Here is a 23,336-nt window from a genome sequence, read left to right as displayed (position 1 = left end):
TTGCTGTTTCTACTAAGGAGCAACAACCCCAGTTCCACTGATTCTTTCTATCTCAAATTGTTACTATCTGATCAAGCTGATTTAATTTCAATGATTGTTCCATAATTTGTATAATAAGTCATCTGTTCAAAAACCTCTTCAAATTCTCCATATGGGACCATTTCAGGTGCAATTATCCATTTAATCACTACTCTATAACACAACCTTTTTGTCAATTGACTCATGCTTCTGCCTTATTTTTATTAATGGGTCACAGGGTCATTTTAGCATTATGATTCAATACTTTAGGTCAGTAATTTCTTCTATTACTATTGTTTTGGTTTGTTAGACTAGACAGACTAGATTTTTATCCACCTATCAAGTCCTTCCCAAGAACTTAGCATAGGCAGGTGTTCTTGTTTGATTGTGTTGAAGGGTTAGGGCTAGGGTTGAACGGTTGTGTTGTGTTGAATGTTCCCTGGATGTAAGCTGTTCCAAATAAAGCTGCCATTAATAATAATAATAATAATAATAATAATAATAATAATAATAATAATAATAATAATAATAATAACAACAACAACAACAACAACAACAACAACAACAGAGTTGGAAGGGACCTTGGAGGCCTTCTAGTCCAACCCCCTGCCCAGGCAGGAAACCCTACACCATCTCAGACAGATGGTTATCCAACATTTTCTTAAAAATTTCCAGTGTTGGAGCATTCACAACTTCTGCAGGCAAGTCGTTCCACTTATTAATTGTTCTAACTGTCAGGAAATTTCTCCTTAGTTCTAAGTTGCTTCTTTCCTTGATCAGTTTCCACCCATTGCTTCTTGTTCTACCCTCAGGTGCTTTGGAGAACAGCCCAACTCTCTCTTCTCTGTGGCAACCCCTGAAATATTGGAACACTGCTATCATGTCTCCCCTAGTCCTTCTTTTTATTAAATTAGACATACCCAGTTCCTGTAACCGTTCTTCATATGTTTTAGCCTCCAGTCCCCTAATCATCTTTGTTGCTCTTCTCTGCACTCTTTCTAGAGTCTCAGCATCTTTTTTACATCGCGGCGACCAAAACTGAATGCAGTATTCCAAGTGTGGCCTTACCAAGGCATTATAAAGTGGCACTAACACTTCATGTGATCTTGATTCTATCCCTCTGTTTATGCAGCCCAGAACTGTGTTAGCTTTTTTAGCAGCTGCTGCACACTGCTGATTCATATCTAAATGGTTGTCCACTAGGACTCCAAGATCCCTCTCACAGGTACTACTATTGCGCAAGGTACCACATATATGGTACCTGTGCATTTTGGTTTTTTTGCCTAAATATAGAACCTTACTTTTTTTACTGTTGAATTTCATTTTGTTAGATAGTGCCCAATGTTCGAGTCTGTCAATTGACTGGTGATGGTTTTGTCAAGGCCAGTGGTGTTCAAGTGGTGCTCCTGTTGTTTTGGGATTACATTTAAGTCAGCTATTATTATTGGTACTATCTTTGCTTTCTTTCGCAAGAGTCATTCTATTTCTATTTCCAGGTGTTTGCATTTTGTGATTTTCTCCAATTCTTTCTCTTCTACTCTTCTGTCTCCAAGTACTGCCACATCTACAATTCAAACACTTTGTCTTCGTTATCAACAGTTCTTAAGTAAGGAGTGTTATGTGGCAGATGCTTGTCTGTTTGAATTCTAAAGTTCCAGAACAATTTAGCTTCTTTATTTTCTATTACTTTGTCTACTTGGTGGTCCCACCAGTTCTTACTTGCAGGGAAAAGATATTTCTTGCAAATCTTCCAATGTATCATTGTTGCTACTTGTCATACCATTGCTTGCAGTCAGTCTGTGTGATCTTCTTGCAGCAGCTAACCAGGTGGCCTACTAGTTCCTCAGTTTCTTTACATAGATTGCACTTGCTGTCTTCTCAATTCTACTTCGTATGCATTTGTTCCTTTCCTACCGGTTCACAAATGGAAGCAAGGTACAGGTAATCCTTGATTTACGACCAAAATTGAGCCCAAAATTTCCATTGCTAAGCAGAACAGTTGTTAAGTGGGTTTGGCCTCATTTTAGGACCCTTTTTTGCCACAGTTGTTAAACAAATCATGCAGTTGTTAAGCACATCTTCCCCCATTGACGTTGCTTGTCAGAAGCCATCTGGGAAGGTTAAAAATGGTGATCACATGAGTTCCAGAGCCAGGCAACATGCCAACTGCCAAACACACAATGTCGTGTCCCATCCCCACTCCGATGAACGAGTCAAGGAAGTCCGTAACAAACTTGGCAACAAAGCCTCTGCAGCTTGCCAAGTTCCTTCGAGGTTTATCACGGCAGGCAGGAGTCCAAGTTGTGACTTCAGCGATAGGGTCCGATATCAGCAAACTAGATAAGACTTTGCTTGACTCAAGGTTGGAATGCCAAAAGCAGGTCCTTTATATAGGCTGTGGGGTGTGGCTCCATGACTCAGCATTTATCTAGGCCTGCCCCACCCTTCCCTTTGCTGGCGTCACCTCTCAGATCTCCGGAAGCGAGGGTCCACCCATTTGTCTTCAGCTGGATCTTCTGTCAGCGTCTGGGAAAGGGACGGGTCAGAGGGAGTAGGCCCGAGTAATTCCACCACCTGGCTCTGAAGGCTGAGCCAAAGGAACACACACTGTATGAGTGAGGTTTATTGGGCTTCTCCTTTCACTCCTTGAATCCTCTCCCAGCATGGGGCCAGGGCCGGGGGCTGGAGTCATGACAGACTGTTCGTCTTCATTATCAGACTCGGAGTCTGATAATAGGCCCGGTTGGAGACGGGAGGGGCCCGGCTGAGGAGAGGAGGGAGGACGAGTCACAACACACAAGTTTTGATCATGTGACCACGGGGATGCTTTAATGGTCATAAGTGTCAAAACTGGTCATAAGTCACTTCTTCCAGTGCCACTGTAACTTTGAATAGTCACTAAACAAATGGTTATAAGTGACAGACTACTTGTATTAACGTTAGGGAGAAAAATGTACTTTGCTGTTTGCCGCTCCTACCTGTCTGTCCCCCACTGTTCAGAGTCTTAGGGGAAACTGTCCAATGAAGCCATTCTTTTCAGCCCTGGCAGGTTGGAGAGGAAACAGAGAGCTTGGAACAAGCCAGACCCCCTCCCCCACCCCGCCCCATGAGGTTGTGGCTGCCAGGCAGATTCATAGAGACCGGCCTGGGACAGAACTATTTCTGAGGGGCAGCTCCCTCTGGGCTTCCCTCCACCTGGGTGCAGAGGTTTGTCACTTGCTGCAGAGTCAGACTTGAGATGCCACCGAGCTACAGCCATGAGGTGGGAGGTGACTTTCGGGTTTTCTGCATCACTGGCAGAAATTAGAGCTCTGTGGCTTCCATGACTGAGGAGGAGAGGGGAAAAGAAAGAGGCAGCATCTTCCATCACAAATAATGCAAAGCTTGTAAAAACAAGCGCAGACTTGCTCAAAGAGCCACTGCTGTTGCCGCTACCATGTGGGTGGATTTGGCAACTGACAGCGTAGGCGGTGATTTAAGTGTGTTTCTGACAAAGAAGAAGAAGAGGTATGCTTAGTAAGTGCGGGGTGATGTGTTGGCAAGACATTGTAATCATGTGCTTTTTCTCAGGCTCTGTTAAAGAAACTGTGCCGTCTTTCCTCCCCTCCAATCTTGAAATGCTTGAAGTGAAATTGGAAGGCAAGCCCACTCCCAGGTGTTGCTTGAATGACTCATGCTGAATGAGACAGGGGAGGCGGGGAGCTCTTCTCGGAGCATGTACACCTTCCCCTTTCCTGCGCAAAAAACAGCTCTGCTCTCCTGCATCAAACCACGGAAAAAGCCTGTTTTGGCTCTACTCACATCTATGCCTGCCAAGCTACAGGAAGAAGGTCCCCCTAACCTAGGCAGCTGCCCCTCCCAGCCCCCAACTCTGGGGAGCCCCAGCAGCTGAGAGCCGTAACTTTGCCTGAAGCAGACAGGCGCTGAGGTGCACCCTTTCCCCGTGGAGGCAGCAGGGCAGGACTCCAGCAGGTGCCGCCTCCAAACAGAAGGCATGACGTTGTTGCAAGGCCTCCTGCATTGACTGTCTTCAGAAGTCAAACGGCGTGAGTCAGACATTCTGATCTGCAGTCACTTTCCTCTAGCAACATGAACACAACATGCAGAGGCTGGAAAATTAGTCACAATCTGGCAGGGAGGGCATCCCCCAGGGCTGCCAAGGGAGAAGAAACTACCTGGGGTATTGATTCTCCCTGAGAAATAGGAACCCTCATTCAGCATGGGTCTGGAGCTCGTTTCGGCCTTGCCTTCGTGAAAACTATTTCCCTTGGTTCCATATCCATTTTTGTACCCAAAACAGCAGAGAAGATGGGTTGCAGGGAAGAGATTGGCCTCAGCTGGTGCTTTTCCAATTCTCAAATAAAAAGTCACTTTTCCGTCACTGAGAGAGTTTCTCAGAAGAGAGCACTTGGGCTGGGGTGCCACATCCACAGGTCTCACTCTTTTATCACACAAAAGTAGCCTCATGCTGCCATTCCACCTTCTGGGGGGGAGTGAAACTTTACAATGTGTGGGGAAAAGGGACACAGCTTGCCACAACGCTGCTTGCCTTTTCTGGCCCTGCTGCACACTCTTACCGAGCCCCCAAAGTGGCCTCTCCCCACTTCTATTCTGCTATTCAACTGGCAACTGGGGCGGGGGAGAGAATACCTCACAGGGTGCCCCTTTGCTCGTAGTTTTGTATCTTGCAGACAGAATGGGAGATGGATACAGTGGCTATTTTCCTTTACTTCATAAAGCTATCTTTTAATTATTTATTTTCTTGGTTTTGCTGTTGAATTTTAGTGATAAACATAGAAATATTTTTTTCTTATGAACTGTTTCAGATTTTCTCTTTTCAGGTTTGTCCATTATCTTTTCCATGGCAGAGTCCAATAATCATCCACTTTAGACATTTTTTTCCCTTGATTGAGCTCTCCGCTCTGGATTTGCTGAGGTTGGGGCAGGAGCAGCCTCCCCCCCCCAAAGAAACACTCTGCAGGATCAGGAGGTACTGAAGTCAAGCCATTATATTAAGCTCTAATCTGGATCACTTGTTTCAGCAGAATAGTTACTGTAAACACAACTGTGTTTTTATAACTCATGTTATGTGAATTAAGCATCAAAGTGGGAACTCTGATTTTAGGCAAGAATCACACTAAGTAAAATCTCAGATCTAATCCCAGGCTGAAGAAGCTGGAATCATGTCAACAAAGGGGACCAACCACAGTGATGTTACTACTAACAATCCAATTGTTGGGTTCATAATTATATAACAATCAAATATAGTCTAATTGGTCTACAAAATAAACAAATTAAATAGATACACAGCCTGACATCACTTTATTAGACTGTTTTTCTTTCACAAAGAAATCTTGTTTAGTTTTCTGTTGTTGTTTTTTACAATTCCTTTTTCCTACCATTTGACGCTGCTCCAGTCTGGATGACTACCATATGTCTTGCCAGTCACTCTATAGAGTACCAGAGCCTCAAGGAAGAGACCTTAACGCCGGCCATGCCAGCACTACAAAGAGGCCGTGAAAGAAACCCTACATTACACCAATGACATTCTTTTTTTTTGGCATTTATATCCCGCCCTTCTCCGAAGACTCAGGGTGGCTTACACTATGTTAAGCAATAGTCTTCATCTATTTGTATATTATATACAAAATCAACTTATTGCCCCCAACAATTTGGGTCCTCATTTTACCTACCTTATAAAGGATGGAAGGCTGAGTCAACCTTGGGCCTGGTGGGACTTGAACCTGCAGTAATTGCAAGCAGCTGTGTTAATAACAGACTGTCTTAGCAGTCTGAGCCACCAGAGGCTTAGCCAAGGGAACCTGCAACTGCTGATAGAACCCGCCGGTGACCCCTGTGCTAGGAAGTCTTCACTAGTTTTGAAGATAGGCAGCACCAGAAACCGATAGAAAGCCATGAATGGCATCACAGAATAACATTCACAGTTAGTACATCAATGGACTTCCAGTGCCCCACTGAGGAGACTCTGGGCTTCCAGACAGAGACTGCAGAGCTGCCTCCGTGTCCACAGATGAATTGCACAATACTGCAACTTCAAACTCAAAAGACGACAACATAACTAAGTGATTTTATCCACCAAATGTTTAGAATATTCTTCATAGCACCTGCGCAGATGGTCCTGTGACTTGTCTCTCACCATCAAGAAATGGGACACTTTGAAACAGGCTGCTGGGTAGACATGATAAGAGTGGAATAGAATAGAATAGAATAGAATAGAATAGAATAGAATAGAATAGAATAGAATAGAATAGAATAGAATAGAATAGAATAGAATAGAATAGAATAGAATTTATTGGCCAAGTGTGATTGGACACACAAGGAATTTGTTTTGGTGCATATGCTCTCAGTGTACATAAAAGAAAAAGGAAAAAAAATACCTTCATCAAAGGTACAAGATTTACAACACAAATGATATAGGTATGTTTCACCACTCTTATTACAATACTGTGGAACCCCTAGTAGTGACTTTAGACAGGTCCACAGTTGCTGTGGTGATCATAAACTCCTGAGCTGTCCCAGACTCCAGGCCATCTGGAGGCCGACTGCACTCTTCAAGCACGATAACCTTTTACCACCAACCCACTGAAGGAAACAAGCAGGCAGAAATGGTACTGCAGCAGCAGCAACCCACCACCTGCTTCACAAAGCCCAACCTCAGCTGGAGGGTCTCACATTGGGCCATCCATGGAGAAGGGTCCCCGAAAGCCATGAAACAAATGATAACTGCCAGTGCCAGCCAATGCCCTGACCTGAGTTTGGAGCTGATGCCAAATGTGAGCATAGCTCCGAGAAGGAACTCCCTCTTCTGACCCACCCAAGTCTCAGGTATGTCACGTCTCCTCATCCACAACCAGATTATGGATGACAGCAGCCTTATACCATTACTAAAGTGGGTTTACCTGGGTGGTCCAAAAAGGAAGCAAGAAAAGGACCAGGGAGGTTGTGCATTCTCAGGGATTGCGTACTGTCCTGTGAGGAGTGAAAAAGAAATCTGCTAAACAGCTACTTTTTGCTGAATAAGCTAAACCTCCATTCTTCTCAAGCCTAAACAGATTAACAGAGTTGGAAGGGACCTTATAAGTCATCTAGTGCAACCACCCCGCCCCCCTCAAGCAGGAGACCCTACACTATTTCTGACAAATGGTAGTCCAATCTTTTCTTGAAAGTCTCAAGTGATGAAGCTTTCACAACTTCTGAAGGCAAGCTGTTCCATCGGTTGATTGCTCTCACTGTCAGAAAGTTCCTCCTCATTTCGTTCAATCTCTCCTTGGTCAGTTTCTATCCAATGTTCCTTGTCTGGCCTTCAGGTGCTTTGGAAAATAGCTTGACCCCCTCCTCTCTGTGGCAGCCCCTCAAATATTGGAATACAGCTATCATGTCTCCCCTGGTCCTTCTCTTCACTAGACTAGCCATGCCCAGTTCATGTAACAGTTCTTCATATGTTTTAGTCTCCAGTCCCCTAATCATCCTGGTTGCTCTCCTCTGCATTTTTTCTAAGCCTAAGAATGAGGAAATGAGGAACGACACATGAAGTTACTTCTGAGTAGTTTTGCTTCTCGGTTTTCACCTATGACAGAATCTTGCCTGACAAAACAATTATTTGCATAACTACAGATGTTTATTTGTTTAATCAATTTTAAAACCACCCATCGCCCTCACAGAAGCACTCTGGGAATCACTAACGGGAATCACCATTTTACTCTCATTCTGCAGATTAAAATTTCCACATTCTCATTGACCTCCAGAAATCCAGACTAATTTCACCACACTCTTCTTGTTACTGCAGCCCAAAACAGCGTTGGCCTTTTGAGCAAGAGCATCGCTTTTCTGGTTCTGGTTTTTTTTTTTTTTTTTTTATTCAAAAAGTTTTACAAAAATTTTTTCCCCCTTTCCCCCCCTCCTCCCCCCTCCCTTCGCAACCCCCCTCCCCCCCCCGACTTCCCGGAACGAGCACAAGGTATAGTTAAAAGTAAAACAAACATATGCTAAAAATTTTCGTCCCAACAATTATACCCTACAATCATCAATTCCTAACTTCCCCAAAAGCAATCAAAATAATACATCATAATCATTCAAAAACAGTCTGATAACTCTTAGTCTGATATCTCGTTGAATATAGTCAATCCATTTTTCCATTCCTTTAAGTATCTTTCTTGCGTATTGTCTTTCAAAAGGCTGATATCTTAGCCATCTCAGCCAAATTGGCAACTTTCAATATCCATTCTTGTATTGTTGGTACTTCTTTTTCTTCCAATATTGTCCTATTAGTAATCTTGCTGCAGTTATTAGATTTAAAATCAATTTAGTCTCAATTACTGTACAATCCGTAATAATTCCCAACAAGAAAAATTGCGGCAGGAACTTTATCTTCTTTTTCAGAACATTTTGTAAAATCCACCAAATTTTTATCCAAAAGGCCTTTATGTCCTTACAAGTCCACCAAATGTGAAAATATGTAGCGTCATCACAATTACATCTCCAACATTTTGCTTGCATTTCTGGATACATACACGATAATTTTTTAGGATCTAGATGCCATCTATAAAACATTTTATAAAAATTTTCCCTCAGATTCTGTGCCTGCGTGAATTTAACATTTCTAACCCAAATTCTTTCCCACGTTTCCAATAATATTGGCTTTTCTGGTTCTGGTTTAACTTGCAGTCGACAAGAATGTCCAATTCATTTTCATATTTTGTTTTTCATTTTTCCTACTCAGACACAGGGCTTTTTATATTTCTCCATGACAATCTTCATTCTGTTCATTTTTAATCATATTTTTATTGAAAATTCTATTACAATGGCAATAGCAAATAGAAATTAAACTCAGAGAAAAAAAGAAAGGAGCAAAAATGCAAGAAAAGAAAAAGTACGGTGAGTCCTCAACTTACAATTTAGTGGTTGTTTGACGTTACAATGGCACTGACGAAAAGGGACTTGTGATCATTTTTCACACTTACAAACCACCGCCAGCATCCACATGGTCACGTGATCAGAATTCCAGATGCTCGGCAATTGGCATGTATTTATGATGGTTGCAGTTTCCCAGGGTCATGTGATCACTTTTTGTGGCCTTCTGAAAAGCAAAGTCAATGGGGAAGTCAGATTCACATGACAGCTGTATTACTAATTTAACAATTGCAGTAATTCACTTAACAGGTATGGCAAGAAAGGCTGTAAAATGGGGCAAAAATCCTTAACAAGTATTCTTGCTTAGCAATAGAAATTTGGGGCTCAATTGTGGTTTTAAGCCGAGGACTACCTGTAGGAAAAAAAGGAAAAGAAATATTTAAAAGAAGTTACTTTTGATCTTCATCACAAGTATAAACAAGTTAGTAATTCTTCAACCCTATAATGTTGCAAAAAAGTATCTTTTTCTACTACCCCTCCCTTATCTATATGCAGATCCATAAACCAGCAACTTTTCAGTCCAGATGTAAGCAAAAGTCTGTAAAAGGTTACCAGAGTTTAATAGACAAAGAACATTTTTACAAAATGGAACTCTGAGGTTATATATACTGACAGCAGCAAGAATGCTCTATATACACAAAAATGAAAAGATAAATTGATTGCTTTAATTAGAGAAAAGAACTGGAAACCACTTCTGGACTTTATGCTTGAGGTGGGAATAAAATGACACTTTGATTTTGGGTTTTACTGATTAGATAGGTTTGTTGTTATAGAAATGGCTAGTATATATTCTCAGTAAAAGCAAAAAATGTTATCTTATTGTTATCTTATTCTATTGTGTGAAGAAGAATAAAAGTCAATGCTTTTCTTTCTTGTCCCATTTTTACCCTACACTTTTTCCTCTTCCCTTTTTCCTCTTCCTTTCCGATTATTTTCATCTTTCTTTGTATTTTATATTTTTATAAACTTATAAAAGTATTTTTTTTAAAAAGATGATCAGAGCTTTATATTCCTTCCCTTTACTTCTAACAATCTTAATCTTTATTTTATTCAGATGTTGTCATAAGACTTGATCTCTCTTCAGTTTTTTTCTCATCCCAAAGGCTTGAACAAACCACTTCTGTAAATTCATAAGAAGTCATTATCCAGGTCATTCTCTTGGTTTATCATTTATATTTTAATTAGTAAATCTTTAACCAACTCTTTTTGTATCCTTAACAAATCATTTTCTTGGCTTGTAATTTATGTTTTCACATTAGTTGTCTTCTCTTCCAGTCCATGGTTTTCCAATTTTCCAATATTTACAGTTCTAGTAATTCTGCATTGAGCAAAACTTGTTCCTGCAATTTATCCTGTCATCTCTTACTCTTCCATACCTGTCATTTCTTTGTTAACGTCTTTTGAATATATAGTGTATAAAAGCAAACATCTCTGCTGACAATATAGCTACTAATTTCTGATCCCATTCTTCAAATATCTCCTGAAGAAGTGCTGTCATTTTGTAAACTTTGCTACTAACCAAAAACAATTGGCAAACTTTTTAAATCATAAAGTCTTAAATTCCCATTTTGATTTAGAACAGACCAAAAAATGTAGTTCCCATGAAAAGCTGTTTTTATGTAATTATTTCCAAAATCTTAAGTAAAAGTCTCAATATTTCAAATTTTTCTCATTCCTTATTTGAAACTTTCTTAGAAGTGTCTTATCTAGCTTTTTCCTGTTTGTTTCCCATTCTTTAAATTCTTATATTTAATATTTCTTTTTTTCAAGAATAAACCTAGTTGGCTTTTCAAACCTGTTTTTTTTAACTAACGAAACCATGGGGATTGACAAGTGATTGACAGTATATTGCTGGATGATTGATGGGTGTGTATGGATATATTTTGTAATGAGAGGCTGGATTCCATCCTATATATTTTGTATTGTGCTTTTATCCTTTTTTCTGCTATGTTGTGGGCAATGCCCAGAGGCCATTTGGAGTCAGGTGGCACCTTAAACCAGTGGTCCCCAACCTTTCTGGCTTTGTGGACTGGTGGTGGTGGGAGAGGAAATGGTTGTGTGCGAGCAGCAGGGGCCCGTGCAGCTCCATTCGTGCAAGCCGTGGGCATTCATGGGCATGAATGCTGCCACTCATGCAAATGGAGCTGCATGTGTACGCTCACCTGCCGCTTGCGCAGCCTGGTTCCAAATGAGCCACAGCCCTGGGGTTGGGGCCCCCTGCCTTAAATGAATGGACAAATAAACAAATAAATGGATCCCTCTGGTCAGATGGCATTCAGCATACCACTGAAGAAGAGTGGAGGATCTTTTGGCATTTATAATGGGGCTAGATTAAAGCTTTTGAGATGTCTGCCCATCATGTTGCTTTGCAGGAAAAACAAGCTTTTTTATTGTGGTCATTAAATGAATTCTGATTGTTAAGCAAACCTGGCTTTCCCAACTGATTTTATTTGTTGGAAGGCCCCAGGGAAGGTTACAGTTGGTGACCCCATGATTCTAGGACATTGTGACCATCATAAATGCATTTGCCATTTGCCAGGTAGTCAAATTTTGATCATGTGATTGTAAGCGCAAACACCAATAGTAAATCACTTTTTTCATATAGTCATAACTTTGAAGTCATTAAATGAATGGTTCTAAGTCAAGGACTCGTATGCTTGTATGGGAAAGCTCAGCGTTGTGAAGGATGAATTTAGATAGTCCTCAGGTTATGACCATAATGGAACCTGCCTATTACAGTCCTAAGCCGTTGCAGTTGTCAAGAGATCACAACCAATAGCCCTGCCCTCCCAGGTGCAGTAGCTAAGTGACTGCATGGTGGTTAAACAGAAGGAAAGAGCCGTCCTGTTGGCCAGGGAGAGGGTCATTCCAATGATCCAAGCTTCCTTGCACTGGTCCAGTTTACTGGCTTCCTTTCTGCGGTACACTAGAAAGTTAGCAATTCTTTCTCTCTAGCCCAAGAAGGCGGATGGGGGGAGGCAGGGAGGCGGCAGCAGCTGTGCAGATGCTTTGTTCCTCCAGGCAGACAGCCTTCCCTCTAGCCCAGGGAAGGGAGGCAGCAGGCTGCATAGGGAAAGAAACAACTTGGGTCCTTCCCTGCTGGCTTCTCTTTTGACTTTCTGAGGAAGCTGGCAGGGAAGATTGCAAATAGCAATCACATGATTGTGAATTATGGGTTGCCAAGAGCCCCGATCACCATCACGTGGCACAGGGGTGCTGCAATGGCTGTAGCTTTGAGCACGGGTTGTAAGCCCCTTTGTTCCCCACCATTGTAATTTCAAACTAATAGTCTTAAGTCAAGGACAACCTGTACACATCACAATCTTAGGCATCAGTGTACTGGACACTTTCAGTCAGTTCATTTTATTACCCAGGACATGAAATTCAGGAAAACAGCACTGCTTTCATAATCAAGAATACTGCCTAACAAAGGCAGTGTTTGGGTATAAAGCAATTAATTTGTGGTCAGTGTGCAGGCTTACTGACAAAATCATGTCTTTAGGGTCTTTGAAAAAAACAGCAGGGTGGAGCCAATTATATTTCACAATTGTCCACAAGAACCCACAGATTCGGTACCAGGTAGGTCTGGGGCAGTGCAACCCCATCCATGACCAAGGAGAGTGGTTCTCCAAGAGCCAAAGAGCCCCTGCCCAGAAGCCATTCCATATTGCCAAGGTTCCCTTTCACTCTTTTGCTCCGCATCCACACCTCAACAGCCTCCAGGAACAAGAGTGGTGGCAGCACTGCTTAATTCAGCATGGGCAAAGATAGACAGCGGGGCACTTTATTTATTTATATCCTGTCTTTATTATTTTTTTACAAATAACTCAAGGCAGCATACTTATCCAGCACACCTTCCTCTTCCCATTTTCTCCACAATAACGGCTCTGAGACAAGTTGGGCTAAGACTGTATGACTGGCCGCAGCCACTAAGCTGGCTTTCAGGGCTGAGGCGGGACTAGATGTCCTACTTTCTAGCTTGGTGCCTTAACCACTAGGCCAAAGTGGCTCTCATACTGGTGATATTTCACCCCATGGCAATAGATCATCTCCCCCATGTAGTTGGATTGAATGGCCAAGAAAATAAAGCAAGATAACAGCAGTTTCTGTCAATCCTTCTGCCAGTGATTTGTCATTGCTACACTTTTCAAACCACCAAAACGATGCCTACATAGCCAGGCATCATCAAATTGAGCCATCAGAAATCAAAGTGACTGCATTATTGGTACCAGGAGGGGGAAGAGCTGTGTCAGTTATAACAGCAAAGACCTGCCAATGGGTGACTGTTGGAGTCTGCTGCTCATGTGCAAGTCCCAGTCAAGTTTTCAAACATGACCCCCCGCCATTTCCAAGAAGGACATCAGGAACTCCTTGAAAATCTAGAACTCTGTTGATAGGAAACCAGCAGAACAGAGGAATGAAATGAAAGCTGGTCCACGGTTGCAGTTTGACTCCTGTGGGCCGAGCTCAGCAGGATGAATTGCTGTGCCGAGTTCAGGTCCCTCAAAGACATTGCCCACCTTTCTTGCAGGGTCTCAGGGAACCTGAGGAATGCATCTGAGACCCTCTGCTGGCCCCAGAACTGTCTCCTGTCTTTGGGTAGGATAGCTCCAAAAGGCTTCTTCTTGCTATTGCTGGCTGGAAGCCAACTGGGGCCATGCCTTTGTTAGGCTCTCTGACCGGCCTGGAGTTTGTATCTGCCTGGATGGAAAGAGACAGACCACTCCCATTGCTTCCTTAGTATTAAGCAAGCAGCTCTTAGTTGCAGAATCCAACTCCCTTCAGTTGCAGACTGTGGTAGAGATAGAAGGCAAAGAATCGGAACGAAGAGTTTTCATGAAAGTTTTCACCTGTGAAAAAGAGAAAAACCCTTTAAAAAGGACTAAGGGAAACCAGAATTGGCAGGTTTCCAAACCCCTGTCTGTCAGAATGAGGTTATGAGGCAGGTTCTTAATTATGGCTTGTAGTGGGGTTACTTCTCTTGGCCATAATTCTGTTCATATCAAACAGGGAATGGGGGCATTAATGGCCTCTGGACACCCAGGTGGGAAGCAGGAATAGGGGGGAATTTCCAAATGCAACATCTTTGTTGCGCCCCATTTCTTTCACCCATGTTGGGGATGAAATAAGTGCACTGAATGGAGAGGAGGTTGGTGTTCTCTATACAAGATGGACACTTCTGAACTGCAGGGTTATTTTTTAAAAAAAACAATTTGCCACATCTGGCATGGAGACAGCAAGCTTTAAACCTCATTTAAGCAGGCCATCTCATTCTGTTCAAGGTGTCCGGTTGGCCACTATTCTGTTTGGTTTAATGAATAAAGTGCATTGATTAAAAAAACCAATGAATTAGTCCCCTTTTCATGCTCTACCAATTCTTTCTTATTTTAACCAACATGTCTTACCTGGCCTACAAGCTTGCTTTGTTCATTTGGATCTTTCTCAAAATCCTTTGTGACATCCAGAATCAAGACAGGCACATCCCTTAAAGCTCCAGAATGGATCCTACAGGAATAAAAATATATTCACTTATGAAAATTCTTTTGATTTAATTGATGCCTGTGTGGATTGCTGAGTGTCTCTTCATGTCCAAAGCCAAGTCCTGTTCGCTTGTGATCACACCACTAGGAGTAAAATGCAGCTCCTGGCCAAGAAAACTGTGCCCACCGTGGGGCTCAGCTGGACACGCAGGCTTCCCTGCAGAGTCTCTTGGGTCCAGGGTGGAAAAGTCCTTCCCCTTGCAGCTGACATAAGCAGAGCTTTGGTGGCCTTCCAGACCCTACTTCTAAGCTCTGTTCACCTAGTCCCTTCTTTTTCACATCGCCATGGTCCTTCTCCTCCAACCTTCCTTCCCTGCCCCATCTGCAATCCTCTCCCATGGCACTATTCCTAGGACTCTTCCCCTGCCGCCTCCACGAACATCCTTCCCAGAAAGCAGGCCATGGTCATATCAGCCATGGTGGAGAACAGCCCCTGGTGGGACCCACACAGAAGTCTTTTCCACAAGCCAGTTTTCATGCTGGATGTGAAGCTGCTCCAGGTAAGATAGCTGGACCTCCTTCTCTTCAGGCCTGGATCGGTAGTGCAGCCTCTCAAAGCACACCTAGAAAGGAGAAAGCAACTTTGCCAACCAGCCCAAGATGCCCAAATGCTCTGGGGACTTTTACCCAATCAATCCCTGGAGGTTTCTGCCAGGGTACTGGCTACCCCACCCCACCCCACCCCTCCCTGCAGTGTGGGTTCTGGCACAAAGTGACAACCTACAGCTGCTTCAAAGAAAAGGAACAGAAGCGATCCCTTCTGCAAGGCACTCTAACCTGATTGCCGAGTTTCTCACAAGACTGGCTGTTGCTCCCAAAAGCAGCCACCCGCCGGGGGTGGGGGCATGTACTGCTGGTTTCACAGTTCAGAAATTATTCTACCAGATTTTGAGTTAGAGAAGAAATGCAGGAATTGGAGGAAGCTGAGGGTGTTTTTTTTAATGCTTAACATAACGTGGGTTGAAGGCAGCTGAAACAGGCGTGATCTAGGAAGAAGAGCTCAAACAGGAACAGAACACAAAAGAGTTACTTTCTGTTACCTCTGGAGGGGCCCGGAGATAAAGAAAGCCATGGAGGGCAAGTTGGTCCCCAAAGGTTTGCAGGAGGAAGTTGTGCCAATCCTGGTAAATGATCCACTCAATCTCAGTCATGTGGCCAATCTCAAAGAGATTTTTTGCAAAGATGTACCTGAGGAAGGAAAGACAAGCCAGTGACACTACCTTGAAGCTACAAGTAGGCAAGAATTCAGTTATCTAACCTTATAAACATATCCTAACCTCGTGCTTTTCAGTTGCCTTGAACTACAACTCCCATGCTTTGGGCCACAGTAACTAAGAATAATAGGAGCAAGATTCACAAACATCTTAAGAGCGGGGCAGGCTCCTAGGAGAGAAGTGGGAAGAGGATAGGAACCTCTATCCGAGAGGCCATTTTCTTGCATGAGTTATCTTTCTCCTGAGATCATTTCTGCACTCCCTCCTCCCCCAAAGCTCAGAAGTTGTAGGCTTCCCTCCCACCATTACAGAACCATTCCAGCGTTCATGTGCAAGCCCTTTCTTGGCCAATTCCAAGAATATTTCCCAGAATATTTTTCCTGATAATTTGAAGCTGCTTTTCTGTCAGAAAAAACCTTATATCAGGGGTCCTCAACCTTTCTGGCTTTGTGGACCAATGGGAGGGGTTAGGGTTAGGAGGGGGAAAAGAGGAAATGGTTCAGGACGAGGGGCAGGTGCTTGTGTATGCAGCTCAATTTACATGAGCAGCAGGCACTTGTGCACATGGATGTCCATCACTTCTGGAAATGGAGCCGTGCGGCCCGGGTTCTGAACAGGCTGAGGCCCAGGGGTTTAAGACCCCTGCTTTACACTGCTTAAGAGTATTTCTAAAAAAATTGCAGCTTATGCCTGCCACCATCTTTATACTGTATCTCATAAACAATACACAAAATTTAGAGAATTATGATTTCTAGAGATGGATGGATGGATGGATCAATCAATCAATCGTCAGTACTCCTTTTACATTTGTTTCTTTAAATCCTCGCTCTTTTCTTTTAACGAATTGTGAAATTTGGTAAGTCCTTACTAAAAAACATACCAAATCCAATTCTTCCCTGTTTTTAAGAAAACCTTTTTGTTTATCAGTTTGTAGCAATAGAGGGAGGCTGGACGCCAATTTCCTTATAAGAGCAGGCCTCCTCTTCCCTGTTAGAAGGAAAAAATCCCTCTGTGGTTCATTCTCTCCAGCCGGGGTGGAGCAATCAGTGCTGGCGGAGAAAAAAAGAACTGGGAAGCTGGCTATTCGGAAAGGAGGTTTTATTACGGAATCCAGTGGTCTTGGGACAGCAGTGGGTTCCGGGTCAGCTGGACAACTGCCTGGGTGAGTACAGAGGTTTTTATACCCTTTACAGTGTTGCGAAATCTGAGGTTTACTTTTGTATACCTTTGTTGTTTGATTGATTTTGTTTGTTTTCCCCCAAGGCTGGAACTCTAGAGCGATGGTTTCACCCCCTGGTCCTAATCCTGTCAGATAATGCCATTTTCTTATTCTTGTCAGATAGTGTGACTTTAATCCTGTTGTGTTTTTTTTTTTATTCTAGCCGGATTTTATCAACAAGCCAGCCAGCCAGCCCAAGATATTGTTATTGTAAGCGGAGCTATTCTGTTTACAGAGGAAAACAATGAATCTGTTTTGTGAATGAGGCTTGTGCAGGCTATCAGCCTGCGATAGTGATTTTCTATTAAGAGAGAAGAGGCGAGAAGAAAGAAAACAGGAGATGGTATTTTTATTCTCTGGGGTTTCTTTCCTAGCTTTTAGTTTTAACCCTGCTCTTCAGGAAAGAAGTCAGGGGAATAGAGTTTCTCTCCGGGAGTCTCCTTTTCTGGGTGGGTTGGCACTATTCTTCCTTTTACCTGCCACCACAGGGAAAGGCCAAGGGAGCAAATGTACCTGTCGCTGTAGACCGACCTCTCGAACACCAGCACCGCTTCAGGGCTCTGGGGGCTCTGGGCGGCCAGGGACTCCAGCTGTGCCTTCAGCCGACTCAGGCACGAGTAGCTCTGGAAGGTGTAGGACCACCGGGAAGGCTCGCTGTAGATCAGCTGGAGCAGGTTCCCGAAGTTTGTCGAAGAGGAGGCCTGAGGAGGAGGAAGAAGAGGAGGAGGAGGAGGAAGAGGAGGAGAAAGAAGAGCTGCCCTCCTGCTCTTCACCCACTCACTGGGAGGGGGAGAGGGAAGCGGAGGGACACCCCCAACCCGCACGGGGGGGCCAGGGAGGCGTCTCGGGCTCCTTTCCAAGGCCGAGGAGAAGCTCCCTCCCTCCCGAGGGGCCCGGGGTGCCCGTGGCCGCCTTTGTTCTCCGGCCTCCCTTGCCCAGTCCGGGCAGCCTCTGCTCAGCCACCCGCGGACCTGGCAACGGCTCGGGCACGTGGCGGCCGTGGGAGCCGCAGGGGCGCCGCAGGGGAAGAGGGCTCGGGGCCGCGGGCGGGCTACCTGTCGTGCGGCTCGGACCTCCTGCCACTTGGCCACCGGCTCCGCCGTCAGGTGCCACCCGGGGAAGGCTCTGCGCAGCAGCCCCACGAAGGTCGACTTGCCCGCCGCTGCGGAGAGGAGGAGGAGGAGGAGGAGGAGAGGCGTCAAGGGCCGCCCGCCCAGCCGCGAGCGCCCCCCCCCTCCCCTCCCCCTCCCCCTCACCGATGTTGCCCTCCACCGAGAGCCTCTTGGCCGCCGCCCGCGGGAGGCTCCGCGCAGCGCCCGCCATGGAGCCGCCGGCCGAGGAAGGTCCGCGCATGTGCAGACTCTGCTCCCTCCCCTACCACGCCTTCCGCCTCGGGAGTGTGACGTAAAATCAGCGTAACGTAAAAGGCAAAATTAGAAATAGCCATAAACGTAGATCGCACTTTAAAACTCAGTGTACTAAATTAAGCGCTGGGAGTAACCACAACTGTAACCTAAACTTAGAAAATCTCTGTAAGGGGAATTGCTGGCCGCTGTTGTACCATAAACCCCCCAAAGAGCGGCAGGAACAGGGTCTGCCTGCAATGCCGGCGCTTCTGTTTCTTAAACAGAAGTCAGGTGCTTCTTTTGATGCAACTAACGACGAGTGAAAATTGGAGGGATTCTGTGCCACTGAAATTAGTTCCAATTAAGCATTGGGATAAATTTCAGGCTGAAGCTCTGCCAAAGAGGCGCCCAATTGCCCTGTCCTGAAATGCTCGGAGAGAGGCTGGCAAAGAGCTGCTCTCCAGGGTCCTGTTGCACAGTCTGGTGGTAGCTGGGCAGAGAAGGCCCTTTGCTATGGGCCTGGCCCTGTAGTTTCTGGCCAGAGGGGGAGATTCAGAAAGGACCTGCAGGGGGCTAGGTAAGCAGCAGCAGCACCACCCCCACCACCCCCACCACCACCCCCAAAATGGAAGGGAGGAGATAGGACAGGTAGGCGAAGGAGCTTTGCGGCAAGCCGGTTGCAGATGAAGCACAGTGTAGTTCTGATATTGAGTTTGACACTATTTTTCTGAGCATTAGGGGCAACTTCAGTAGCTGTTTTGTATTTTTCTTTAGCCCCCTTTTGTGGCAAGGGGCAGAAACACATGTTTTCCCCACTTTCTAGAACTACAGCCTGGTCGATGGATGCAGGTGAGAATCCGGCTACAAAGATGTTATATTGGAAAATTGGCCTTTTGGAAAAGAGAGAGAGTCGAGTGCATGGCTGCCAAGATGACCGTCCTATCCTTTGTGCCAGGGGGGAGAATGAGAGTTTGGAGTTTAGAGGTAAGGACTTTTCCCAGTGGGATCCCGCATCAGCTGGTGTCCCCTGGAAGAGGCAGAACTGACAAGGCCATTGCAGTTCCCCAAGCTTTATTGGAAAGATTGAGTGTTGTGTTCCCACTTGGTCCGCTCCCCTAGTGGGAGCTAAGTTTGAACCTGATTGGTCACCCCATCTGATAGCTGAGTATAAAAGGACGGGCGATCAGACAGGCGATCAGCAGTCCTGTCAATGAGCTGCTGCACTGTTAGCGAATGGTTAGAATTAAATGGTTAGCTGTTTATTGTCTCTGTCTCGCCTCAGTTCTTGCGGCCTGCCTTGTTCTCAAAACAGAACAAGCGGGAGCAGACCAGAGTGAGAATGTGGAACACTACCTTGAGAATAACTTTTATTTACAGTTATTTCTTTTTTTGTACAATAAGGAGGATAAAAGGCATTTGGCTGGAGTTGTCCTGCTAAACAGACATCACACCTGTGAGTTTCAGGGATTAAGGAAAGAGCAGCCCTACATCGCTGCAGATGGAGTGACTTTGTTGCTGCTGTTATGAAGGAACCTGAGAAACAGCTTCAATACGCCTGAAGAAGAAATTTGCTTCCTTTGGTGATTGTATGATGCCCCGAACAACAATTGAGTGAGATGGGGGAGGAGAGCAGGTAATATAGCAGTGGAGCCTGGAGTCATGGTGGGTGGCTGAATCTGACCCTAGTAGGGAAGAATCTGGGCACCCGCATGTCTCTTATTCTGGCACCGCCACCAGTGTAACGCACCAGTTGGCCTGACTAACCAGCCCCTTCTGGCTTTCTCGCATGGGCATCATGACAACAGATGGCCTCTGCAATCTTTCTTACCCTCTCCCCACCCAGAAATGAAACCTGAAAGATGCATATAGAAGAAATTCCATCACTGCCACTTCCTGAATTTTCCTGAAATTGTGTTAATATTCACTGCTAGTATCCAGATGGCACGATTGTAATGCCAATCCTGACAGAAACACCTCCCAGTCATACTTGGGTTGAATGAGAAGATGGTCACCTTATAGGAGAACTGGTAAAACATGGCTTTTTAAGAACATCCAGGCAGCGGGTCTAGTGTCAGTTGAAGTCAGGCTGTATTTGGGGAATGATTTTTCCGGATGACTTTAATGTACATTTGTCATTTTATTGTGTGGTGTTTTATTTTAATTCTTGTAAGAAGCCAGCGTCAGTTGCTTAGTCTTACAAAGTGGTGTCTAAATCCCAGTAAATTAAAGTTAACCAAGCATCCTTTTATACTTTAAAGGCCTGTCTGATCCCAGCGAAGTACTCTTCACTTGCCTTGGGTCGGTCCTGATCCAGAACCAGCCGGAAAGGTGGTAGCACAACAGCAATTGAATTCTCTACGGCTACCAAGAGGAGAGCGTTGGACATTGTACAGGGAAAGGCTTTCCAGATCCAAAGGCTTTATTTTGTTTATGCCAAGACCATAAAACCCGGGTGAAAATGTTGGGTTAGAGAAACATTGGCTTTATGGAAGCCAGGATAATATAGTAAGGTAGCAAGGAAGCACCACAGATAAGGTATGGGAAAGTACCAGGATGTTGCGAATCATTTCTTTGAGACCGACTTTATGCAGGAAAGCAAAGAACTCATCCTTGACTTGAAGCTCATGGAGGTCACCTGAATGGCATTTTTCCATCATCCACAATGGGCATAACGGTAGAGGATCCAGAATGGACAATTCCTTTCCATCTTCAAAATGGACAGGCAGGGGGAAAATTTGGATAAGCACGCCTGTTGATCTGATGCCTTTGTTGAATAAAACTCTAAAAGAGAGATTTAAATATCCTGTTTCCCTGAAAAAAAGACAGGGTCTTAGTTTCTTTTGACCCCCAGATAAGGGCTTGGCCTTATTTTCAGGGAGGTGTTATTATTTTTGAGGTGCAGGAGGCAGCAAGCCCACCAGCCCCACCCTCTCTGTCCTACCACCTGCTTGCCTGAGGCTGCAATGACCCAAATTCTCTGCACAAACCAGAATTTCAGACCTTCCAACTTCCTGCCAAAAAAAAAAGATCTCATGAAGTTGGAAGTAGTCCCACAGACTATTTTTCTTGCCCTGCACATGGCAGTGGAGAATGGAGCAGGAAAGCAGGTTAGTGGAGGGATGTGGCTGCCTTGGGAGGAGTGGGGGAGGGGGAGGGATCTCTCTCTCACACACACACACACACCATCTTTTCCTTCAGAACAGGATGAGAGGCAGCAAAATCCCCCCTCCCCATTTTCAAGCCCTTTGCAAAAACGGCTTGAAAATGGGGTGGGGGGAGGATTTTGCCTCTTATTCTGTTCTGTCTGTGCTGAGCTTCAGAACAGGATGAGAGGCAGAAAAATCCCTCCTCCCCCCATTTTCAAACTGTTTGCAAAAACGCCACATTTGGAGCCTTCAATGTTGCAATCCTGGCATTTGCTGAAGGCTCAGAATGGGGCATTTTTTGCAAATGGCTTGAAAATGCTGGCGGGGGGGGGGGGGGATTTTCCTGCCTCTCACTTTGTTCTGAAGCTCAGCACAGACTGTGAAGAGGATAAGAGGCAAAATCCCCCCTCCCCATTTTCAAGCAGTTTGCAAAAACGCCCCATTCCGAGCCTTCAATGTGAATATGCAAGTGTGAAGTGACCTCACATAAAGGAAGGCGTAGAAATCCATACACCTGGGACATCAGAAGAAGCTCTACGAGGAGACGCCGCTGCCAATATGCAGGAAATGTGTTATTTTCGGGGGAGGATATACATTTACACCCACCCCAAAAATCAGGCTTGGCCTTATTTTCGGGACATGTTGTGTTTTTGGGGAAACATGGTATTTTTGTGCATGTTTATGAAATGATGCGTTGTGCGCCAGAAGCCAGGATTGAGAACAACTTGAGTCCGATTAACTGGATTCACTTTTTTGATAGAGTGCGCAATTGGGAAGGTAGCAGAAATTATACCTCTTTACTTCAACGTCACAAAAGCATCACATGATCCTCCTGCAGAAGATGAGGCACGTTTACTACAGTAAGATGGCTATAGATATGTGCTGCCATGTGCCATGTCAACATCCTTACATTGAGGTGGAAGTGACAAGTGTTTAGCCAAGCAGCAGCTGTATGGAGAAGCATATTTACATAAAAGCCACCAGAAAAATAACATGACCCTTTGTCAGCTGACTGGATTCAGCTACAGTTCTCTGCGCCTAGGGTGAGACACCTCTCAATTACAAGAATGAATGTGCCGCACTATTGTCTATGATGGCCTCGATGTTAATGCTAAGGGACAGAAAGTGCGATCCTGTGGTCAAAGCAGGTATAGCATCACCAATAGAAATAAACTTTTTAAACGGCATTTTAAGGTTATTATTCTCTATTATTAAAACCTTATTATTAATAGGCCTTATTAATTCGGTTTAAGACTTTTGAACCAGGATTTCTTTTTCTGTTCCTCGTTTCAGCAAATGGGCCTTCTGTTGCCCTATTAATATTAACAAGGTGTTAATAACAAAGATACCGGATAATAGCCTTAAAATCCCATTAAAGAGGGTTTTTGGTTGCAATACCAGCTTTGACCACAGGATGGCAAAGTTTTCTGTCTCAAAGGCCTTTTTGATGGCCTCAATGCTATTGGTAAGGGACAGAAAATTGTGCCCACCTGTGGTCAAAGAAGGAATAGACACACATACAAAAAATCTTTTTGACGGATTTTACGTTTTGCTTTAAAGATGGTAACCAAAATCTTGAAGCGCACCACAGGAAGCCAGTGCAGATTACGGAGCAGTGATGTCACGTGGGAGCCATGAGCGGCTCCCATTACTACTCGCGCAGCCGCATTCTGGACTAACTGTAGCCTCCGGGTGCACCTCAAGGGCAGCCCCATGTAGAGACATTGCAGCCCCATGTAGAGAGCATTGCAGTAATCCAACCTAGACGTAACCAGGCGTGAGTGACCGTGCATAAGGCATCCCGGTCAAGGAAGGGCGCAACTGGCAGACCAAGCGAACTTGGTAAAGGCCCTCCTGGAGCGGCCGCCAGATGTTCATCAAGGACAGCCGCCCATCCAGGAGGCGCCCAAGTTGCGAACCAC

At 44.7% G+C, this 23,336-nt stretch overlaps 1 protein-coding gene and 1 long non-coding RNA gene across 2 annotated transcripts; one reads left to right on the top strand and one right to left on the bottom strand.

Moving 5' to 3' along the window:
- Positions 1-12,732: 12,732 nt before the first annotated feature.
- DGUOK (deoxyguanosine kinase) lies at positions 12,733-18,281 on the bottom strand. The gene is made up of 7 exons (XM_058194785.1): positions 18,179-18,281; positions 17,978-18,084; positions 17,436-17,623; positions 15,530-15,677; positions 14,937-15,052; positions 14,355-14,454; positions 12,733-13,799 (listed from the first exon to the last, which is right to left on the bottom strand). The coding sequence occupies exons 1-7, from the start codon at positions 18,273-18,275 to the stop codon at positions 13,731-13,733; spliced, it is 825 nt and encodes a 274-aa protein (XP_058050768.1). The 5' UTR covers positions 18,276-18,281; the 3' UTR covers positions 12,733-13,730.
- Positions 18,282-18,923: 642 nt separating this feature from the next.
- LOC131203661 (uncharacterized) lies at positions 18,924-20,948 on the top strand. The gene is made up of 3 exons (XR_009156442.1): positions 18,924-19,117; positions 19,670-19,901; positions 20,527-20,948. It is a non-coding gene; the product is annotated as an uncharacterized LOC131203661 (long non-coding RNA).
- The last annotated feature ends 2,388 nt before the right edge of the window (positions 20,949-23,336 follow it).

Source organism: Ahaetulla prasina, chromosome 9 (assembly GCF_028640845.1).
Source record: "Ahaetulla prasina isolate Xishuangbanna chromosome 9, ASM2864084v1, whole genome shotgun sequence".
Lineage (NCBI taxonomy): Eukaryota > Metazoa > Chordata > Lepidosauria > Squamata > Colubridae > Ahaetulla > Ahaetulla prasina.
This window is presented reverse-complemented; position numbering and strand designations above follow the sequence as displayed.